The following is a 19,882-nucleotide window of genomic DNA, read 5'->3' as shown; positions in this document are numbered from 1 at the left end:
TGCATGATGTCAGACACTAAAAGTGCCCACTTTGCATGCGAATCCGCGCGGGAGTGGTTCTTGAATTTGGATCAAATGTTGTCGCAAAGTTTCACGCCAAGCAGGTGTTTACCACCCGGATCCGCAACTCGTCTAGTCATAGCTTCATTCTCGTGTTTTCTCAAATCTCACGTTACATGTAGTGCTGTCATCGCCGAAAGTAAGATGGCGAGTAGAACTAGCATCCGTTGGCTCAATATTGCGCTTCTGTGATGTAGGTGTTCCAAAGAGCGACTTTGGGACCTAAGCAGAGGGATTGAAGGGAGTAGACTCCTTTCAGAAGTTCCAAAGACCATCATAAAACTCGGTTGCTTCCTCTTCTGTGCTGAAGTCGCCCATGATGCCACTTAGAAGGCTCCCATATGCATCAGGCATATTGACATCCGCAATTTGGGACGCCCAATTTGCCATGTCATCCACATTCGGGCCGTTGGAGGTCAACGAAGACGGCTGAAACTCCGGTCTGTCAACCTGATTCCGATCTACCACCATTGCCATGGTTCTAGCAGACAACGCTTCGAACAGGTTTCGGTATGGTGCCGCAGCCTCCCAGCGCTCCGCCATGATAGCCAAGAGCATTGTACAAGTCGTGAAGATGGAGCTAACGTTATCGACTCTAATTGATCTTCGAGCGGCTGAAGAGGTCCAAAGGCAGTGCATGTAGGTCAACCCTGCCAAAAAGAGAAGGTGTAGCGTTGACCACGTGTAGTTGATTGGTTTGCCAATGTAAAGACGTTTGCAGCCTTGACAGATATTTGCAGCTGCTTGAGCACACTCCAGGAAGACATCGTCTTCCTGATCCTTTTTATCAGTAAGCTGGCCGCGATATAGAAAGAGAATAGTTTCGTAATAGGTCAACTTGTAGTCTTCCATGTTGGAGAACACGGTAAGTGGAACAGCTGCTCGACGCGGCTCTGGAGGCGTACGTGCCATCCAATCATCGAGTTCTCTGCGAAACATCTGCACTTGGGCTTGGTGCCTATCTTTATCTGAGTTTTCCATGGAGATATTGGAGTAGAAAACAGCATAGATACGCGCCCAGATGCATCTCATGTCAAATTGGTGGAGCGCATGCGAGACGGTGGTGGAAGGTCCACTTGGCGATGTTCGCGGCGTGCCTTGGATTTCTGTTTCGCTTATCACGGAATCGTCGATATCAAGAGGAAGCTGTCAGGTCAGTGAGAAAGTACACGTATCACATAGATCTATGGGATCTCACCTCAGCATCCACCTCTTGGATCGGAAGAGTGAGAGGGAGGCCAAGATTTACGGAGGCAGCGCAGTCCATCTGATATGCGCACCAGAAGGCTCGCTTTCGCAACTCTGAACGCAGAAGGTTGGTCCGAAGATGGAACCTCTTGACGTTGCGGTGATAGCCAAGTTCAATGCACTGGCGAAGAGCAAGTCCCGAGAGATTCCTGTTGAGGGGGTCTTAGTCATGGCTCATGGTTTATGATCGGCTAGGTTTGTTGGTGAACTGACCATACTGACGGGCCAGTAGCAGACCTGATAGAGAATAGTGCACAGCATAGCAAAGCCTGAATGGATTCAAGGGTTTTCTGTGAGAGTACACTTTCCAAGTGCAATAGCGCTGAGGCATAGAGTTGCTAAAACAGCATAATAGTTAGATTTATGCGATGTTGGCGCATTTGAATCGGTGACTGACCTGTGAGAGCACTTTGGGATTCGACTTCAACAACGCGCCAATAGCATAAACCTGCCTAGTCTTAGTGATGCAGCCTACGGGAAGAGGCCAATGCAATGATTTGGTCCCACACCACTCACCATGTTGACGAAAAACAGCTCGCTTGGAGTTGGAGACTTTGACTCTAGTCCCGCCGCATTTCTCTCCCACTGCCTAAAAGTTGGTTCATGCAGGAATGGGTATTGCAAATGAACGTTATCAAAATAAGCATTGCTCAATAGCAGTCCCACTTCATATCGTGGTAGCCGGCACGGTGATACTGGCGAGTTCATCTCACCCGTATGTAAGTCGAAATCGTCATTGGGGTTGCCCTGTGCGACCTGACGTACGCAGGCATGGATTATCCGGGAAAACGAAAACATCGACGACGAACCGAGGTATTGCGGTTCGGCACCGGAAGCATGTAGACTCAAGATGCCTGCCTTGGAAACAAGATCAGCAGCATCATCCTGGTCACCCCGATTACCGCTCGGAGTATCCGTAGACTGCTCAGAGATGGCAGATGAGGAAGGTAACCCAGACACAGAAGGCGATTGATCTTGCTGCTGCAGCATGTCTTCCAGAAGCTGAATGCGCTCTTCTAAAGTCTCAACGTAATTCCGTGGGAGGTGCCGCTTGGTGGAGGAATCTTCCACGAGACATGCTAGCGGCTGTTGAGCATTCGCATACACTAAAAATCGGCGGTCCAGGGGACTTGACTTACCAATGGCCAGACGACTGCAATTGGCGCAGGATGGGACTTGGTCATCGCACTAATGATCTGAGTCACTGGAAATCCAGATGAAAATACTGATGCAGAATAGCCCTGATCGAGTTTACCTTCAGTTTCCTTTCTTTACAGCCGATGCAAGCTCCTGGGGCTCTGGTGCGTGTTCGACGCGGGGGACGCGCTGGGCGTCTTTGGCGATCGCTCATCTGGCGCGATGGTTAGCCTGAGGGGCCAGTAAAAAAGCTGCGCAAGCTGAGTACGCAATAGTCAGAGTCATTTAGCCCTTAACTGGCCTAGACTTGCTTTTTTGTTTTGGGTTCAACCTTTTCCAAGCTGGATCCTGGCTGAAGGACTGTTGGTCGTTGAGGTTTTGGAGGAGGAAGATATTTCGCAGCAATGGGAGACTCAATTCGCTGTCATACACAATGCATTGATAAGGGATTTGGAGCCATGATTGGTGCTATCTTCCTTATCTCGCCGCCATGTCAGGGATTTAACTTGGCACAGGTCTGAATTGGCGCCTTACAGCGTTCAGACTACACTAAATCTAGCACGAGCTCGTGGTAATGTCCTTGACTCAGCATGACACTAAGTACAACTACCCCCAAATGAAAGCCATCGAACTTCCGACCACATGTGTCCCGTCAGACCAGACAAGCCTTCCTTGAGACTTAGCATCGGCACCGGGTGATGAACCCAAGGTGGCGGAGACGACGAAGCTCTGTTTCTCGCCCGCCTCGCTGAAAGTGAGAGTCTCAGGGATGACAGCAACCTTGACCAGTGCGGGGTCAGTGAGAGAGACGTCAACCTTGTAAGTACCAGCACCTCCGACGTTGGTAACGGTGCGCTTGAACGTGGCAGTGTAGGAGCCGTTTGTAGAACTATCATAGAGGGCAGAGAAAGAAGGATAATTGAGGTCGTAGACGCTGTATGTTTGGTTGGAGGCGCAGGTAAAGTTGCTTCTTGTGATGCCGTTGGTAAAGGCAGATGTGCTGTTAACCGCGCAAAGAAAGTCAAGATAGTCATCCGGAGAAATGTCGTATATGAGACCAGGGTTCAGAGCTGCGACGGGGTCAACGTGGCCGTTTCCGTAATCGAATACAGAGGCCGCCTTATCGTTGGCAGAGTCTAAGAGAGGAGACTGGGTGCCCTTCGTCGTGGTGTATGCAGTAGTCATGATGGCCGACCGGATGGCTGCAGGGCTCCATTCAGGGCGCCGGGCAAGAATGAAAGTAGCAATCCCCGACAAATGCGGGCAACTCATGCTTGTACCGGAAATCACGTTCCAGTCAATCTTTCTTGTGTCAATGTCAAGTCCGGTCGGACCGGTGCCAGACCACCCAGCCAGGATAGAGACGCCTGGGCCAGTTATATCCGGCTTGAGAAGTCCGGGAACCACAACGTTAGGGCCTCTAGAGCTGAAAGATGCCATGAGAGGAGCCGGAACACCCAATCTGGTACCTTCAAAGTCGATCACTGCCGTCCCATTGCCCGTCTTTGCGTAGGCTTCAACTTCAGATCCATCTGAGTAACCAAGGTGCAGAGCAGGAAGAATATGGGCATCAGCAATGGTACCATCGCCATCGGTTTCGGAGTTGACAAGTACCATCGCACGACCTCCAGCAGACTTGACGACGCCGCCCTTCTCTGTCCTTCCGTTCTGGCCCCTGACGCAGACAACAGCCTTGCCGGCCACCCTGGCAGGATCAAGACTGCCCGCCAGGCAGAGTGACGCTGTTGTGGCATTTCCTTTGCCCGCTTGACTGCCGTGAATCAGAGGAAGCACCTCTCCGTCGGCTAACGGCTTGATGTCTGTCACTGATCCGTTGCTGTAAAGAGAAAAGCCGGTGTAGTTCTTGCCGTTGCCAAGTGTGATGTGGGCAGGGAAATCACGGTCCAGCGTGCTGGCGGCGACGTTCAAAACCCATGGGGCAAGGTTCGTGACGGTCCCGGGTCCTGGGCCGCTGTTTCCAGCCGACACAGCAACAAAGACGCCCTTCTTCATGGCTGCGTAGCTGCCAACCACGATACCCTCCTCCTCGTTGAAGCTTGGCTGATCGGGGCCCAGCGACAAAGACATAACGTTCACTCCATCCGCGATCGCTTGGTCGAAGGCTGAGAGAATATCGGAATCGAAACAGCCCTCCTTCCAGCAAACCTTATACATGGCGATGCGTGCATCTTTGGCCATGCCACGAGCTGTACCGGAGGCTTGTCCAAATAAGCTGGCGTTAGGGACTTCATTGCCGGCAGACGTAGTCGAAGTATGGGTTCCGTGACCGTCGTCATCCCTGGGAGACCGAGATTCTCCAGTCCAGTTGAAAGCTCCAGTTCCGTTGGTGACAGCGGCAACGTATCCCTTGTAGAGGGCCCTGGCGCCCACAAGCTTTTTGTTGCAGCTCGTGGCCGGGAAGTCTGGGCCAGTCTCGCATTCGCCCTTCCAATGGGAAGGAACGGGAGGCATGCCATCGTCCTTGTAGCTTGGGTTTTCAGGCCAGACTCCAGTGTCAAATATGCCGACGACCAAGTTTGACTCGGCGCTTGTACCGTTCACGTCGTCACGCACGTCGAGGTACATGGCCGTGTCGACGCCGGGGCTGCGACCAAGCAAAGCTTCAGAGTCAAGCAGTCCTAGAAACGCAGGAGTACGACTGGTGTGGAGGTGGTAGACCTTGTCCGGTCTGACGGAGAGAACATCTGGTTGTGCCCTCAATGCATTGGCTTGATCATCGGTGATTTTGGCTGCATACCCATTGATGGTGTGTTCATAGGTGTAAATGACCGCAGCAGGGTCGGCAGAGACAGATTGTAAGGAAGTGTCAATGAGAGACCTGCGGAGGAGGCCGCTTGCCTGTGTGTCGCGCATCGTGACGATGTACGTTTTCTTCAGTTCAGCCCCTGAAGCAATCCCTGCGAGGAGGGAGCTTAGGAGCAGCAGCCAAGAAGTTCTCGCCATGGTGTTCGTGCGCGACAATCTGATGTTGTTTGGACCCGAGAGTCTGGTCAGAAGATGCAACTGTTACATGCAGCTCGGAAGGACCTTCAATACATATAGTTCACTCCTATTGACCACCATTTCGGGACCAGATGCCCCGTCAAGAAGATAGTGAGCGCATTTCCAATGCACAAGCCCCTATTACTAGCAGTAGAGTTCTCGTATCTGAAGATCCCGACTGAGCCGAGATGGACTGAAAGTCCGCAGGTCAGGATTGGTGCATATTCAGTTACATTCGACCTCCCTCTTTTGATTCTGAAGTTGACGGGCCAAAGCTTATCAGAGTAGTTCCAGGGGTTCGTCCTGCTGCTATTGGCCGGACGTCACGCCAACGCTGGTTATGTCAGTCGGCAAATACTCAATTAAAGTGTCAGATAACCTTAATTTCGAGAACTAATGTTCATCCGACAGCGCCGCGCCTTAGCTGTGGTCACGTATAGGCGGCTAGCTTATCCGGCTCTTAGCTGAGTTCATGCATTTATTAAGCACTGGCCACCGCGGTACTTTGACTTCGCCAGGCGGGCAAATAAGGAATTGAAACCACGTGGAATCCTTCCGCTTTGTAGCAATTAGTAGGCGAAAGTTGAAGCTCAATCGTGTCCGTGAATCTCATTTATTTGTGTTCATATATCCTCAAAGGAACCTGCCCCCATCGCATTGAGTTTGCCGACACGTCTCGGTATGATGCCAAACAGATTCATGGATATCACAGCGCTCGAGGCTCAAACTGTCTCCGGGCGAAGTGACGGTACATCAAGCGAAAGCGAAACCTCCACTTCTTCCCAAAGGCGATAAATAGCCCACTTCCGAACAGAATGGCAGTTATTAAGACGCCAATTGTGATGTACACAGTCTGAACTCCTGAAGAAGCGATCCACTGAGGTAGAGCGAATATGATGATGAAGGAGCATATGTTCCGAACGAAGGTAATTCCGACCATAGCATCGCCAACAACCTAGCAAGTAGGGTGTGTCAGCAGTTGTTTTCACTCATCGTGTAGGGAAAAAATGTGCTTACTTCTGTGTAGGCATCTGTTATGTACGTCAAGGATATGGTCCCTGCTGGAGCTGTTCCGAAACTGCACATGGCATAGCTCACAGCGAGGGCGGGCCAAGACCAGCCGTTGCTGAGCCCGACACCAAACACTATAATGCCAATTGGCGCGAATGGTGCAAATGCTGCCATCACCCAAAGTCGCATTTCTGGCTCGTATATTCCCTTATTGCGTTTGGACGCGAACAAAATCCACCAATCGCTGAGCGGACCACAAAGTAAGGTTCCCAGGGTCGACCCTGTGAATGGAGCCAAACTCATCAAACCTATTTGGCCAGGGTCGAAGTTGTATGGTGCCCGCGTCATCCAATTCGACATTGTTGTAACTAGAATGTTGGATGAGATCATCATCGCACCATAGACGAGAGACATGTATAAAACGCCCGGTACCGAGAACAAAATTTGAAATGGTTGATAGCAATGACGGTAAAAGGTGCGGAATGAGCCGGGTGATGACGTCGTGAGTGACAGGCGCTGCCTGTATCTCTTACGTTGCATCTCTTGTTCAATGTATGGACCGTTCAGCTTGAGGCTGGTCCCCCTGTTCGATGGAGCATCTCTGTGTAACTCAGGACTTTTGGAGTTCTCGTCGACTTTCCCTGTACCCTCATCAGAATGGCCGATACCACTAATCGGAGGCAAGATGAACTTCGTCTCCTCATAGCCAAATACCATGGCCAGCAGGAGCAAACCAAAGAAGATGGCAATCCACCACCATACCCAGCGCCAACCTTGAGACGTTGTCACATAGCCAGCCGCCAAGGGCGTGAGTGATGCTCCTATTCGAGTTGACCAAAAGAACAAAGCGTTCATGGTGCCTCGCTGGTTGACGAAGAATACGTCGGCCACAGTCATTTGCACAACCACTTCAGCGAGTGCACCCACGAAACAGCTTATTATGTTGACCATCATCAAATCTGCCACCGTTTGCTGGTGTGCAGACCAGATCGTTACACCGAACTGAATGGCGGTGCTGAGGATGTAGACTGGTCGTCGGCCATACTTCAATGCGAACGGATTCAAGATGACAGCTCCAATGGCAAGAGCACCACAACCTACAGCATAACTGGTGTTGAGAATGTCGTAGCTGAAGCCCAATTGCTCATGCATAGGAGCCCAAGTCGGAGTGGCCGCATCGATACTGAGGTCTTGTTAGTGGCGGGCCGGCAGCGTGTCAAAGCCGGGAATGTCAAGCATACAGTGCAAACACCATCAAGGTGTAGAAGGCGGCCAGGCCAAAATTCCAAAATTTCAAGGGTCTGGGCCAATTCTGATATTTTGGTAAGTCATGCCGGAGTCAACAGGGATTGAACTAATGTAAGGTGGAACTCAGCTGCGGCAACTTACCAGAGGGTCGTTAGGGTCTCGTGATGGCAGCGGTTGTGGGATGATCTCCATAGAGCCACTTTCTTTTAGGGGAAAAGCTTTAGTCTGTTGTCTGGATGTCTAGAACCGAAAAGAAAGATGATGATTTACCTTCCAGTCGTACGGTACCGGGCGGCCACGCGGGATCATCATGTTCCTCACTAGAAGCCATCTGTAACACAGTCGCTCAATGATGCCCTGCTGTGATAGCTGAATGTCGAGAGGTCTGGTAACTCGTTGTTTCTAGATGTGGTGTGTCGAGGTCAACTCCAAGGAGCGAAGAAGATGAGTCTTTTGTACAGGTAATTGCCGGAATTTAAACAAATATCCTGATGCATGGTATGAAAAGCAGCCTGACAGTTGTAGAATTAAGCATTATGATATCTCGCCAAGAAACCTGTGTCAGAGAAGATGGCATCCCCGTCAATATTGAGATAAGACGGGCGCTATCACAACGCTCGTGATGTATGTGAGCCCCGCAGAACAGCGCGGGGTGACGCTGATCCTCGCTCTCTAAAGGTAGAAGGTTTGCTGCATCTCGTTACATGTTTCCGACGGGCCGGTGGCACTTGGAGGAGAGTCGAAGTAGCTATCGGGTGTACCCGAGCTCGGCTTCCGATTCGTTGCAATGTAACGCTTGGATTGGAGATACTGCATCATGATGGAGCACTCGGACGACAGTTTGGTTTTCATCGACCAATAGAATTCAGCGATCTTAGTCTTGTGCATCGGTTCTTCCCGGCGCAATTTCCGATGCGTTAACGTTGCGCGGCAGTCCTGACCCCCGACCGGTCACGACCAGTGTGCCCACTTCAAGAGCAGTACTCGGGTCAAGTACTGTAAGAAGAGTCACTTGTGGCAGTTTCAGTAGGGGAAGCATCGGCAAAAACACCACATATTGCCGCTCCTCTTCGAAGCTGCGGGTACCGGACTAAGTTCAATTAATCAAATGATTTTGTCATAGGTATGATCCCCTCGGATATCAAGACTGATGGTCGAGTTCATAACAAACGCTCATGTCCTGCAAAGTTTTCCATGGACGTTTCCATGTCGTGATTTTCGTTCTGATCTACACGAACACTATGTCTGTTGAAACCGCTCCTTTGGCCAAAGACGACCATGTTGTCGTGGTCGGTGCTGGCATCTTTGGGCTCAGTACCTCTATCCACCTAGCGGAGCGCGGATACACCAACATCACTCTCTTGGATAAACAACCGTATGAAAAAACTCATTATTCCTACTTCGAAGGCTGTGATGCTGCATCTGCAGGTGAGATATGCGAGGATACGTTTGATCGCTCTTCTTGGTTAACCTGTACTCTAGATATCAACAAGATCATTCGTTCCGCGTATGGCTCTCAGACTATCTACCAAAACCTGAGTTTTGAGGCAATTCAATGTTGGAACTCATGGACTGAAGAGCTTCGACAAGGAGGAGAAGCTGTGCCTCCGGGAATGAGCGCTACGGACGACCTCTGGATCAACAATGGCGATCTCTCGTGTACCGACGGCGACGGTTTGCCGGACTCCGACAAAGCGACAATTGATAGCATGGAGAGGGCCGGTCATGGAGATACTCAACTCGTCAACAACAGTCCACAGGACTTGGAAGCTGCAACGAGAGGGGGCTTTCTTCCCATGATGCACCCATTCTCCAAGAACCTTCTGGGAGTGCTGGACACCACTGGCGGTATTACTTTGGCCGATAAAGCCTGTCGTTTTGCTTTGCATAAGGCAAAACGTCTTGGTGTTCGACTTGTTCTCGATCCAACGGCTGGAAAGGTGGATTCCTTGATGGAAGGTCAGGGGTCCGATATCATCGGTGTGCGCACCACGGATGGAAAGTCACACAAAACTGCCCTAACGATCATTGCGAGTGGCGGATGGACTCCAACCTTGGTTCCTTCTCTAGATGGGCTTGCGGAGACAACTGCAGGGTCTGTCGTCATGTTGAGCGTCCCAGAACATCTTCGTGGACGTTTTGCCCCTACACGCTTCCCAGCTTGGTCATACAAGATCGGTGACGGTGCAGAAGGCGGACTGTACGGCTTCCCCGTGGATGAGAATGGTGTACTCAAAATTGGGTATCGCGGCACTAAGTACACCAACCCGAGAATACAACCAGATGGCCTAGAGCGCAGCGTGCCAGTCACTCGGTGGACCGAAGATGAAACAATTCGTCAAATCCCTTCTCAGGCCCTCGAAGTCATACGAAGATTCATTCACGAATGTCTTCCAGAGTTATCAGACACCGAGGTTCTCGCAACACGTTTGTGTTGGTATACTGACTCATTTGATAACCATTTCATTATCGACCGAGTGCCCCCAAAGAAGGGTCTCATGGTTGCCACAGCTGGAAGCGGCCATGCATTCAAATATCTGCCCACAATTGGCAACTGGGTGGTGGACGTTATTGAAGGAGTGGGTTTGGACAGACCGGCGATGAAGGCGTGGAAATGGAGGTCTCTGGAAGATGACAGCACGCCTGTCAACCAGCTCATGGAAGGTTCTCGTGGTAGTCGTGCTCTTAAAAACATAGAGCTGGCGCCAGGTGTGGCTCCTCCTGGGCCAAGGCTGTGAGCACTTGATGGACCCAATTCCAGAATTCTGTTTTCTTCAATGTCTGGCCGACATATCATTGAATCATCCAGATGAGATAAAGCAAGATAAAATAACACAAATAATGGATAGATAAAGCACAGGTAACAGCAGGCGCAACGAGGACAATCAGTAGTGATACTCGTTCACGTCCAAGATGCAGGGTCCGACATGACGAGAAGTGCTAGTTGCCGGAAGTTTCAACTCAGCTGGCCCCCGTGGACCTCTCTGTTCCAGTGGTCCAGGTCTGTGATCGCATTCAGCCCTGAATAATTACAGGGGTTGGCAGGCAGAGCATGTCTGAGGCACAGCAAGGGAGCAACATAAGCACTAACTCACGAAGGACAGCAGCGGCTGCAATGTTTCTGATTGACAACAGTGAAGCGTGGATTGCAAGATTGATGTGCTGGATTGAGTCGGCACCCGCTCACGAATGACCACAAGGACACGAAGCCAAGAGCCCGCCCTTCGGATGTAGCTTGGTATAGCAGACTGTGTGTTCAAATGTGATTGCCACATGAACACAATCGACAGTCTATTGCGTATTTGGCGTGCATTTTTCCGAGCAACGGACGTTTCTGTGATGTAATGTGGGTACTATCGGCTTCTATGTGATGACGGTAAGGGGGGTGGGGGCTATTTAGAGATCCATTTAGTGGGAAGAATAGGTTCGAGAAAGTGATTGCGAAATGGCGCTGTTTGGAAGGGATTTCAACCAAACCGCAGCTTCTCAAAATGCTTACATCTGACGTAGTGTGTGATGCGACTGCCTGCATGAGCCAACAACCCCAACTTGCGGTGTGGCATCAGAAAGCTGAATCGTAATCCTGGCCATAACGCATCCCTGAACACTGAGCCACCAAACATAAAACCAGCTCGATGGAGAGGCAAATCCTCACCGAAGCCTTTTCATCAAGCCTCGCGGTCAGAAAGCCGTACATTCCGTCCAAAAATGGCTCAGACAACACACGGAGCACATTAGCGGCTCATCATTTGCTGCGATGGAACATGGATGGACTCACTGGGAAAGCAAGGGTAAGCCAGAAAAGCCGTTCAATCCGTTAGGTTTGATAGTCTCATGCCCCAAACATAAGGCTGAGCCTCAACCCAACGTCACGCGAATCCCACGAGTGCTCCGCAGAACCTGCCATGACGGCACCCACCAGATCATCATGTATGATTCAGGCGTCGGGAGTTCGGATAGTTATGTGGAAAAGTTCACCGGTGGCCTTCTGGGGACTTGACTTGCTCAGATACGCCCATTTCATTATTAGTTGAAAGTTTCCACGTCTGATTGGCATCCAGAATATCAGAGAAGTATCCAACTTCATCTGCGCTAACTATATTGACGGAGACGATATAATCTTCATTGGCTGCTCTCGGGGTGCATTCACCGCGCGCTCTGTTGCCGACATGATTGCAACAGTCGGCTTACTGACGCCATTGGGCTGGGCCACTTCTACGCGGTGTTCGAAGATTACGAGAGCATGACTGACGTAAATCGCGATCACACTCTCTTTCTGGATCCCCAAGTTCTGCCATATGACAGCTAGAAAGGAAAAGCCAAGCGCGAGTCGGAAAAGGAGCGAAAGCTGCAGTATGAGGAGTGGCTTACAAAGGTAGGTGTGCTCCAAAGTAGTGCAATCGAGATGGTGGCTTACACCAACAGAATGGCTACATTAGACACAAATACCAAGATGGTACGACGGAGATCAAAATCGAGGCGATCGGCGTGTGGGATACTGTTGGAACTCTGGGTATTCCCCCAGCGCCAGTCATCGGTTTACGCGGATCCTCCAACCAATAAATTACCCATCTAGTAAGCGTGAGACTTCTAGTGACTTCATGTACATGGGAATTCCCAAGCACTCAGATTTCAGATCACGTAGAGGATGCATTCCATGCCCTTGCTCTTGATGAGCCCAGGTATGCGTTCAGGCCAGCTCTTTGGGAAAGGCTTGACAACACCAAGACAAATCTCAAACAGGTGTGGTTTCCCCGGAAGTCATAGCACTGTGGGAGGCGGATGACACGAGCAGCAAATCGCCAACATATCTCTCGCCTGTACCTGCGTTTTTATGTGATTGGGAAATGAGTAAAGCATACATTCAGCTGACATACGCAGGGATGTGTGACCAGTTATCGAGTGTCGGAGTTGAGTTTGACCCACGCCCATGGAGGCCATCTTCAATCAAGGTCTGCGGTACTCTGCAGGTCATCCGTTCCCTTACGTACCCCAAGGCTCATGGGTATCATGGCTGTCAGCGAAGAAGTTCTTCCCATGGGCCAAGCCCGAGATCTGTGCGGCGAAGATCTCCAGTGTGAAACGCGATGCGGCTGAATGTAATGGCAAGAATTCTCATCCGGCAGGCAGCGATGAAGATCTCTAGAAGCTTGCCCGACCCTGGGGGCTAGGCCTAATGCGAGACCCTGGCGGACGCCTCCAGACCATTGGCGGGACCACAGTCCGACATCCTGGAATCTTCAAGCGTACTGACCCAGATACGAACCAAGACAGCGACGAGGCTCTGCTGAACACCAACGAAAGAATCTACAACAGCGTACGCGTCAGGTTAGCCTGCCAAGGGCTTGCTGTTGACGATGTAGAGATCTGGGACTGCAAGCCCCTTACCCGGGCGGCGGACGGCAGTGCGCTCTGGAAGCTAGAGCGCGGGTCTGGCTTGACCGCCTCCGAACTAAGTCAGACCAAAAGCTTCTGACCCAGGGAGTTGGATCTTGGTACGGGCGAGTTCGACGGAAAACTCTATCCGGTTGGGGTCAGGGACGGGCAATGGCGGTGGGTGCTTGTTGATAAGCGCCGTGGGGCTGTGTCTCTGGAAAAGGTCTTACCTGAGGAGCCTGTGACGGGATACTGGGAACGGTATCTTCTTGCTTTGACGGCGGGAAAACCCGATATGTGGAGATGGGCTGAAGAAAACCCTCCCCTGGACGCCGCGGGATCTAAGGCTTGATTTAGGTCATCTTGTCTCAGTCAGTGGCGCTTCGGAGGCGATGCCAAGTAAGGAACAAGGGTCTAAACTTACGGATACGGTTGAACGTCCTGATGATCACTGCTACTTCAGAATGACGGCAAATCAAAAGGGTTTCTCCTGAGTGATCGGCAGTCCTAATGCTTACTCCCACGTTTGACCTCACGTTCCACGACAACGTGCAGCAACATGCAGGCCACACTCACACCACGAGATGTCCACGAGAGAAGAGCTTTCTGACGGGAGTTCAAAGGAAATCGCTGAAATTGCACAGGGACTCCATCTTAGACACGATTGCGATACTTTCTCGAACAGTTGGAAACCGATTCGCGCAATGTGAGGAAATTTTAGGTATGGCTGCATGCGACCATTTGACTACACTTTCGTCATAAGCAAGCCACGGCTATGAGCCTCGTCCACTACTAACGGGATCTACCGACCATTTGCTAGAAGAAAGTCAAGAGCCATGTCTCGGAAACGGACTCCAGATTGGTGGGCTAGCCAGCATCAACGGCCATGTGCGATCTTGGTGTGCTCCTCCCGTCTCGGCCGTGAGCCATCTCCGGGACCAGACCCAGCCATCCGGGAGAAGCTGTTTTAGAGCTCAAAGATTGTTGAGCTTTCAGCTTCAGCCAGGTTGGTGATAGAACAAACGCCTGGGCTGGAAGTTGGTGATCACGTCAAGCTCACCTCTAGACATTGACTGTTTTCGGCCATTGAAGCTGCCTGCAACGGGAATATCTTAAGCTTCATCGTGAGAACCACGACCCGGAACAGTTATAAAATTGGACGAGAATTCCCTTCTCAAGGTCTCTTTTCTCTTACCAGCAACTAATCAGCTCAGGTCTTCACTACTACTACCACCACCACCTCTACTCTCTCAATTAATACTTAATACTCCTAATACCTCCTCTTATTCCTAATTTTAATCAATACCTTTATCAATCTTCAAAATGTCTACCATTCGCAGCATCGCCACTCTTGCTCTCGCCCTTGGCGCCGCAGCAGCCCCTCAGCTTGTTCAATTCACTCCGGTTCAGCCTCCCCAACCCGACGTCCCGAAGGTCCACGTTCCTAGTGTCACCCCTCCGGCATTCCCCACGGTTGAACCCACGGCCCCGACTGTCCCGCCGATCAACATCAACAAGGACCTTATCATCGAGCCGGCTTTGCCGAATGTGGAGTTGAAGGGCCCGAAGGTAGCGCGAGACCTCCCGGTCAAGCTCACTCCGCAAGGCGTTGAGATCTCGGTCAGCGCCCCCATCGTCGTGCCCACCGCCGGCGCGGGTCTTCCGGCACTGGCTCCTCGCGAGGACGATTTCCCAGTCAACTTCAACGCAATCCAGCCACCAACGACTGCTCTCCCAAACCTTTCCACTCCGACCCTGTCTGTCAAGCTCCCTGACGTCGTCATTTCCTACCCAAAGGTTCCCAATGCTCCCAAGCTGCCTCGCCGCAACATCAAGATTCCCGAGTCCGTCATCCCCACCCAGTCTGTGGATCTCCAAGCGATTAGCAGCATCATCTCAGCCCTGAGCGGCCTCGTCACTGCCCGCAACGCTGAGCCTCAGCCTACGAATGTGGTGCTCGATCTTCCCGCAGCCACCAGTGTTCTCTCTGTTCTTGGCGACATCAAGGCCTCCGTTGCAGGTCGCGAGGTCCCAACGCCTCTTCCTGTCGTCAGCTCGGTTCTCTCTGTCTTGGGCGACATCAAGGCCGCGATCATTCCTCGCCAGACACCCGATGTGCTTCCTTTTGTCAGCTCTATTGCATCAGTCGCTGGCGGTGTCAAGGCCGGCATCATTGCCCGCGAGACTCCCGAGGTGCTCCCCATTGCCAGCTCGGTTCTGAGCGGTGTCAAAGCTCCTGTTTTTGCCCGCGAGACTCCCGAGATCCTTCCAATCATCAGCTCGGCTGTTAGCGGCATCAAGGCTGCGGTTGTTCCTCGTGAGACTCCCGAGGTCCTTCCCATCGTCAGCTCGGTTCTCAGCAGTGTCAAGGCCGGAGTCCTTCCCCGCGAGACTCCTGAGGTGTTCTCCATCGTCAGCTCGGTTGTTGGCGGCATCAAGGGTCCCGTTGTCGCCCGCGAGACTCCTGCCGTACTCCCCATTGTCAGCTCTGTTGCCTCTGTCGTCGGCGACATCAAGGCCTCGCTTCTTCCTCGTGCGCTGCCAGTTGAGGTTCCCAGCACCACCGTCGACATCGCCGCTGTCAAGACTGTCATGGCCGTCTTGAAGAGCATCATCGACTCTCGCGATCTCGCGGCCGTTGGCGTCACCATTCCCAGCGTCACCGTCGAGGTTCCTATTGTCAGCTCTGTCCTCTCTGTCTTGAACAACGCCGCAGGCACTGGGCTCCCCATCAAGGCTGCTCGCGGCACCCTCCCCGAGGTTCCCGCCGCTGTTGTCGCTGTCGGTGTTGACGTTCCCGCCTTCACCGCGACCGTTCCCGTGCTGGTACCCGTTGCTGCCCGCACCGCGATCGACCTGCCGCTTAGCACTCTCATTCAAGTACCTTCCATCAGCAAGACCATCGAGCTGCCCGCTGTCCAAACCCCTGAGTTGAAGGGCAAGTTCACCGCAGGCAAGCGCACCACCGCTGGAGTTATCGGCGATGTCCGGGGAAAGATCGACGAAATCCTGTCTGCTGTTCCTCAGTAAATCAGTCAACAAGTTATTCGACAAAAAGCAAGACGAACACCGGAGAATAGGAGACGGGGGGTGGCTTGGCCGGCAGATGTACCCCACACAAAGATTGAAAACAAGGGAGGCCGCGGTAATGGGAATTAATAGGATCGGCGCTTAAGGAACGTGAACTTATAATTAGCGGGGGAAATAATTGGTAATTGGGAAAAGTGTTAAACTCTAAAGGAGCCCCTGAGGCATGAATCTATTAATTGCTTAGAAGCTAATTGAAAACCATCATCGCCTACGAAAATGTGCCAAGTCGTGCTGATCATCTTCGCCCGAACGTGCCGCACGGTGATTACTACACATGACTCCCATCAAAAAGGTCTGTTCCCTATTCCCTGGCCTTAATACGGCCGTCCGAGAGTCCGTCTTTCACGTTGTTTTAGAGTTAGGCCCTCCTGATGATATTATTGGGGCGCGCCAACGGCGTCTCCTAGCAATTACTCTCAAACCGCCAAGTGGCACTGGACCTGAGTCGCTCCAAACTCTGCGCCTTACGAAGGCCTCTCTGAGCCATAAAGGCCAATGGTCTCCCGCCTTACTGATCAGTGTCTTTGATGCTTGCCACCCAACTCCAATCGGTCATTCACTCTCTTTAAACCAAAGTCCAACTCAACCAGTCAGTCTTTTAGTCATTCGTTTCCCCACAACAACAATCAATCATCATGATATTCATTCACTCCTTCATCGTCGCTCTCGCTGCCCTCGGCGCTTCTGCCGCCCCGGCTCCGCAAACCTCCGGCACCCCCGACGCCCCGGCGGAGGACCGCTGCTCCGGCGTCACCTGCCCTGAGAACTCATACTGCCAAGTCTTTGACTTCCGCCTCGAGAAGCCCGTGGCTTGCCAGGCGAACGGCACCGTATCAGAGGAGTCCCAGGCGTGTGGTAGCGTCATCTGCCCTATCGGCACGACCTGCTGCAACTCATCCTGCGGCGTCTGCGCCAAGCCGGAGGAGTCGTGCCTGCAATGGGTTTGCTAGTGGTCGTTCTCGAGCGGCACTCGGAATAACCAGGCATCTATTTCAAGCGGAGTTGAGGCGTTTGTGACGGTCTTCTCATAACAACAAATCGGTCGCGATTACCGTCGCATGTTGGCAGCATTGCAAGGCCCCCATCAAGATATCCCACGACAAATTGAAAATTCCTTCCACGCTCCAATTCGCAGTGCAAATCGTGACATTTCTTCATGATAAAAGTGATTTTCTTGGCGACCCATGTCACAAAATGAGGACGGGGGACGCGGTGCTTCTTTCGCTCTTTTGGCAACGGCCTCACCGAAGCAAATAATGAGGGTCAATGCGGAGTCCTTGGCATGGATTTGAAAACGTGCGGCGATGCAAGCCGTCATTGGATTCAATGTAGACTGCGAGAATACTTCAAACACTCCTTCTTTAAAGATGTTACATCTGTCACAAATGAGCCACTTCCAATGGTCCATGAAGAGAGTCCCCCCTTCCCTTCGGCGCTGACCGTACATAACCTCGAGGGACCAAAACACTGGAAGGGGTAAACCCCACAATCCGGCACTCATCTGAACTGAGTCGTCTGATGTTCACCCGTATGCTAAGCCTTAGTGATGGGGAACTCTGGTGTCTGGGTCATCCCTGTCTCCGCATAGTACCTCTCCCAGTGATTGACAAGCCGTCGCATCACCTCGGGCTCTTTGTCTGACACATCGTTCATCTCGGCCGGGTCCTTCTCGACGTCATACAGCTCCCAATCGTCCTTTCCCCTGGGCTTGTTGAGCCAAACTGCCTTCCGCTTGCCCTCGCGAATGGCTCTGAGACCGAAAAGCTCCCAACCGTGAACATGAACATCCTCTCCGTGCACTGTCGAGTCGGCTGCAGCGTAGTCTGGGGAGGACAGTTGGGACACCCAGGACTTGCCACGGGGTATGACGACTTCGCGGCCCCTGAACGAGGTTCCGGGATGCTGCACTTGAGCCATTTCTAGGATGGTAGGGAGAATGTCCATGACTGTCGTGAAACGATGGGTGATGGCTTCGTCCTTAGCTTGGAAAGGGGGGTATCTGATGAGACATGGGCATCGAATGCCGCCCTCGGTAATCCAGCACTTGGATCCTCTAGATAGCGCGGTCGCTGCGCAAGCCCATCGAGCTCCTTGGTTCTCATTAGACGCTGCTTTTGAGGGGAAGATGCTGAGGGTAGTTCACGTCACTAACCGTACCAAGCGAAGGATGATTTCTCCCCGATGTTATTAAGGCTGTTGTCGTAGTACTTTTGAATCACGCCGGCAAAAGTTGTTTCTCCGCTCATCATCTGCAACAATTGTCAGAGTGATCAAGAGACGATTTTGCGGGAATGTCGAATGACTTACGGGAATTGCTTCCAGCGCCACTCCTTCAGCTCCGTTATCAGACATGAAGAGCACGAACGTGTCGAGTTCGCCAGTGGACTCGAGGTGGTCAATCACGCGGCCGATATTCTCATCGATCAGCTCCACCATCGCAGCAAATAATTCCATTTTCCTTGCTGACTCCTTGCGCTCAAGGTCCGACAAGTCCTTCCAATCCTTGCCCAAAACGCCGGTAGGGGGCGCGGGTTCGATGCCCTTGTCCACAAGGCCTAACTCTACGAGCCGTTGCAAACGATGTTGGGTCAGAGCATCTGGTCCATCATCGTACTTTCCAGCTGTGATCATTAGGAGCCGTTCACAGGGAAAGGTAATCTTCAACTTACCATACTTCTCGACAACCTCACGAGGAGCTTGGAGGGGCCAATGAGGGGCAGTGAACGGGAGGTAGGCAAAAGGCTCGTCTTTCTCCTTTTCATTCATCTCTTCCAGGAACTTGATCATGCGGTCGGTGAAATACCTTGTCGAGTAAACGTCCTTAGGGAGGTCCGTTCTGTGGTTAATGAACTTGTCACCGTCCATCCAGTGGCCTTCGGTGTTGAGACATGGAATCTTAAACTCGTCATCGTCAAGCTGAGGCTCATATGCGTGGTGGTTCCCAGATCCGGGCAAGAAGGAAAAGCTCTTGGTAAACCCGCGGCTACATGGAGCGAGTTCTTTGGACAAGCCGAGATGCCTACGCCATTGATCAGCATGTATTCAGATGTCTTCAGCACCGATCGGCACTTGTTCGCACTAACCATTTTCCAGACATAATCGTGTGATAACCATTGTCCTGAAGAATCTCGGACAGAGCTGCCACTCTCCAATTCAGGTACCCCTCATAACCGGGCTTGTCCTTGAAGTAGTCACCGAAATGCCGCATGTGCTCCATCATTCGGCCTGCGCGCTGTCAGTCATTTGTTGTCGGGAAGTCTCTAATTGACAACGCACCGAGTCCTGCGATGTGATTGTCGGTTCCAGAGAACAGCATTGAGCGAGTGGGAGAACATGCTGATGCCGTGTGAAAGTTGGTCATGCGAATGCCGTCCTTCGATAATTTCTTCAACACGGGCGTGTTGATCTCTCCGCCATAGGGGCTGATATCAGAGAAACCGAGGTCATCGGCGACGATGACCAGGAAGTTTGGTCGTTTGCTTGCCATCTTGGAAGTGCGGGGCTTCTGGAATTGGAGTAAGCAGATGGCGGGCTGGGAACTGGCGGTGGTGCTGCTCAAGAACTTCTCGCCGCGGCAAGATCAATGGCGACTAGAACATTCAAATCCAAACAGCATGTCGCAATCACATTTTAAGCTGACGCAATTACTGCTAGTTCTCATCTGGAAATTATTTTCCTGATCTTTGAGGGGCTGAAACTGCAAGGAAAT

The 19,882-nt window shown here is 51.9% G+C and overlaps 7 protein-coding genes across 7 annotated transcripts; 3 read left to right on the top strand and 4 right to left on the bottom strand.

The window, feature by feature from the left end:
* Nucleotides 1-315: 315 nt before the first annotated feature.
* On the bottom strand, nt 316-912 carry CGCA056_v002091 (putative transcriptional regulatory protein; the record flags this gene model as incomplete). Its single annotated transcript, XM_037317350.1, has 1 exon — nt 316-912. The coding sequence occupies one exon, from the start codon at nt 910-912 to the stop codon at nt 316-318; it is 597 nt and encodes a 198-aa protein (XP_037183948.1).
* Nucleotides 913-3,051: 2,139 nt separating this feature from the next.
* On the bottom strand, nt 3,052-5,409 carry CGCA056_v002090 (Subtilisin-like protease SBT1.7; the record flags this gene model as incomplete). Its single annotated transcript, XM_037317349.1, has 1 exon — nt 3,052-5,409. The coding sequence occupies one exon, from the start codon at nt 5,407-5,409 to the stop codon at nt 3,052-3,054; it is 2,358 nt and encodes a 785-aa protein (XP_037183947.1).
* Nucleotides 5,410-6,154: 745 nt separating this feature from the next.
* CGCA056_v002089 (putative MFS-type transporter) lies at nt 6,155-7,899 on the bottom strand (the record flags this gene model as incomplete). Its single annotated transcript, XM_037317348.1, has 5 exons — nt 6,155-6,403; nt 6,466-6,479; nt 6,993-7,642; nt 7,701-7,771; nt 7,849-7,899. 5 exons carry the CDS (start codon nt 7,897-7,899, stop codon nt 6,155-6,157), a joined length of 1,035 nt encoding a protein of 344 aa, XP_037182976.1.
* Nucleotides 7,900-8,948: 1,049 nt separating this feature from the next.
* On the top strand, nt 8,949-12,270 carry fap2-2 (L-saccharopine oxidase; the record flags this gene model as incomplete). The annotated part of the gene is made up of 5 exons (XM_037317347.1): nt 8,949-9,135; nt 9,190-10,441; nt 11,890-11,959; nt 12,017-12,082; nt 12,133-12,270. 5 exons carry the CDS (start codon nt 8,949-8,951, stop codon nt 12,268-12,270), a joined length of 1,713 nt encoding a protein of 570 aa, XP_037182977.1.
* A 2,136-nt stretch (nt 12,271-14,406) lies between these two features.
* Nucleotides 14,407-16,113, top strand: CGCA056_v002087 (uncharacterized protein; the record flags this gene model as incomplete). The annotated part of the gene is made up of 1 exon (XM_037317346.1): nt 14,407-16,113. The coding sequence occupies one exon, from the start codon at nt 14,407-14,409 to the stop codon at nt 16,111-16,113; it is 1,707 nt and encodes a 568-aa protein (XP_037182971.1).
* A 695-nt stretch (nt 16,114-16,808) lies between these two features.
* On the top strand, nt 16,809-17,123 carry CGCA056_v002086 (uncharacterized protein; the record flags this gene model as incomplete). The annotated part of the gene is made up of 1 exon (XM_037317345.1): nt 16,809-17,123. One exon carries the CDS (start codon nt 16,809-16,811, stop codon nt 17,121-17,123), a length of 315 nt encoding a protein of 104 aa, XP_037182972.1.
* Nucleotides 17,124-17,706: 583 nt separating this feature from the next.
* On the bottom strand, nt 17,707-19,660 carry CGCA056_v002085 (putative sulfatase; the record flags this gene model as incomplete). The annotated part of the gene is made up of 6 exons (XM_037317344.1): nt 17,707-18,263; nt 18,326-18,422; nt 18,481-18,794; nt 18,843-19,192; nt 19,257-19,398; nt 19,450-19,660. The coding sequence occupies 6 exons, from the start codon at nt 19,658-19,660 to the stop codon at nt 17,707-17,709; spliced, it is 1,671 nt and encodes a 556-aa protein (XP_037182969.1).
* Between the last annotated feature and the right edge of the window lie 222 nt (nt 19,661-19,882).

The sequence above is a fragment of the Colletotrichum aenigma genome (assembly GCF_013390185.1).
Source record: "Colletotrichum aenigma strain Cg56 chromosome Unknown KSG_Cg56_contig02, whole genome shotgun sequence".
Taxonomy (NCBI): domain Eukaryota; kingdom Fungi; phylum Ascomycota; class Sordariomycetes; order Glomerellales; family Glomerellaceae; genus Colletotrichum; species Colletotrichum aenigma.
The sequence above is the reverse complement of the archived record's forward strand: the minus strand, read 5'-3'. Positions and strand labels throughout refer to the sequence as shown.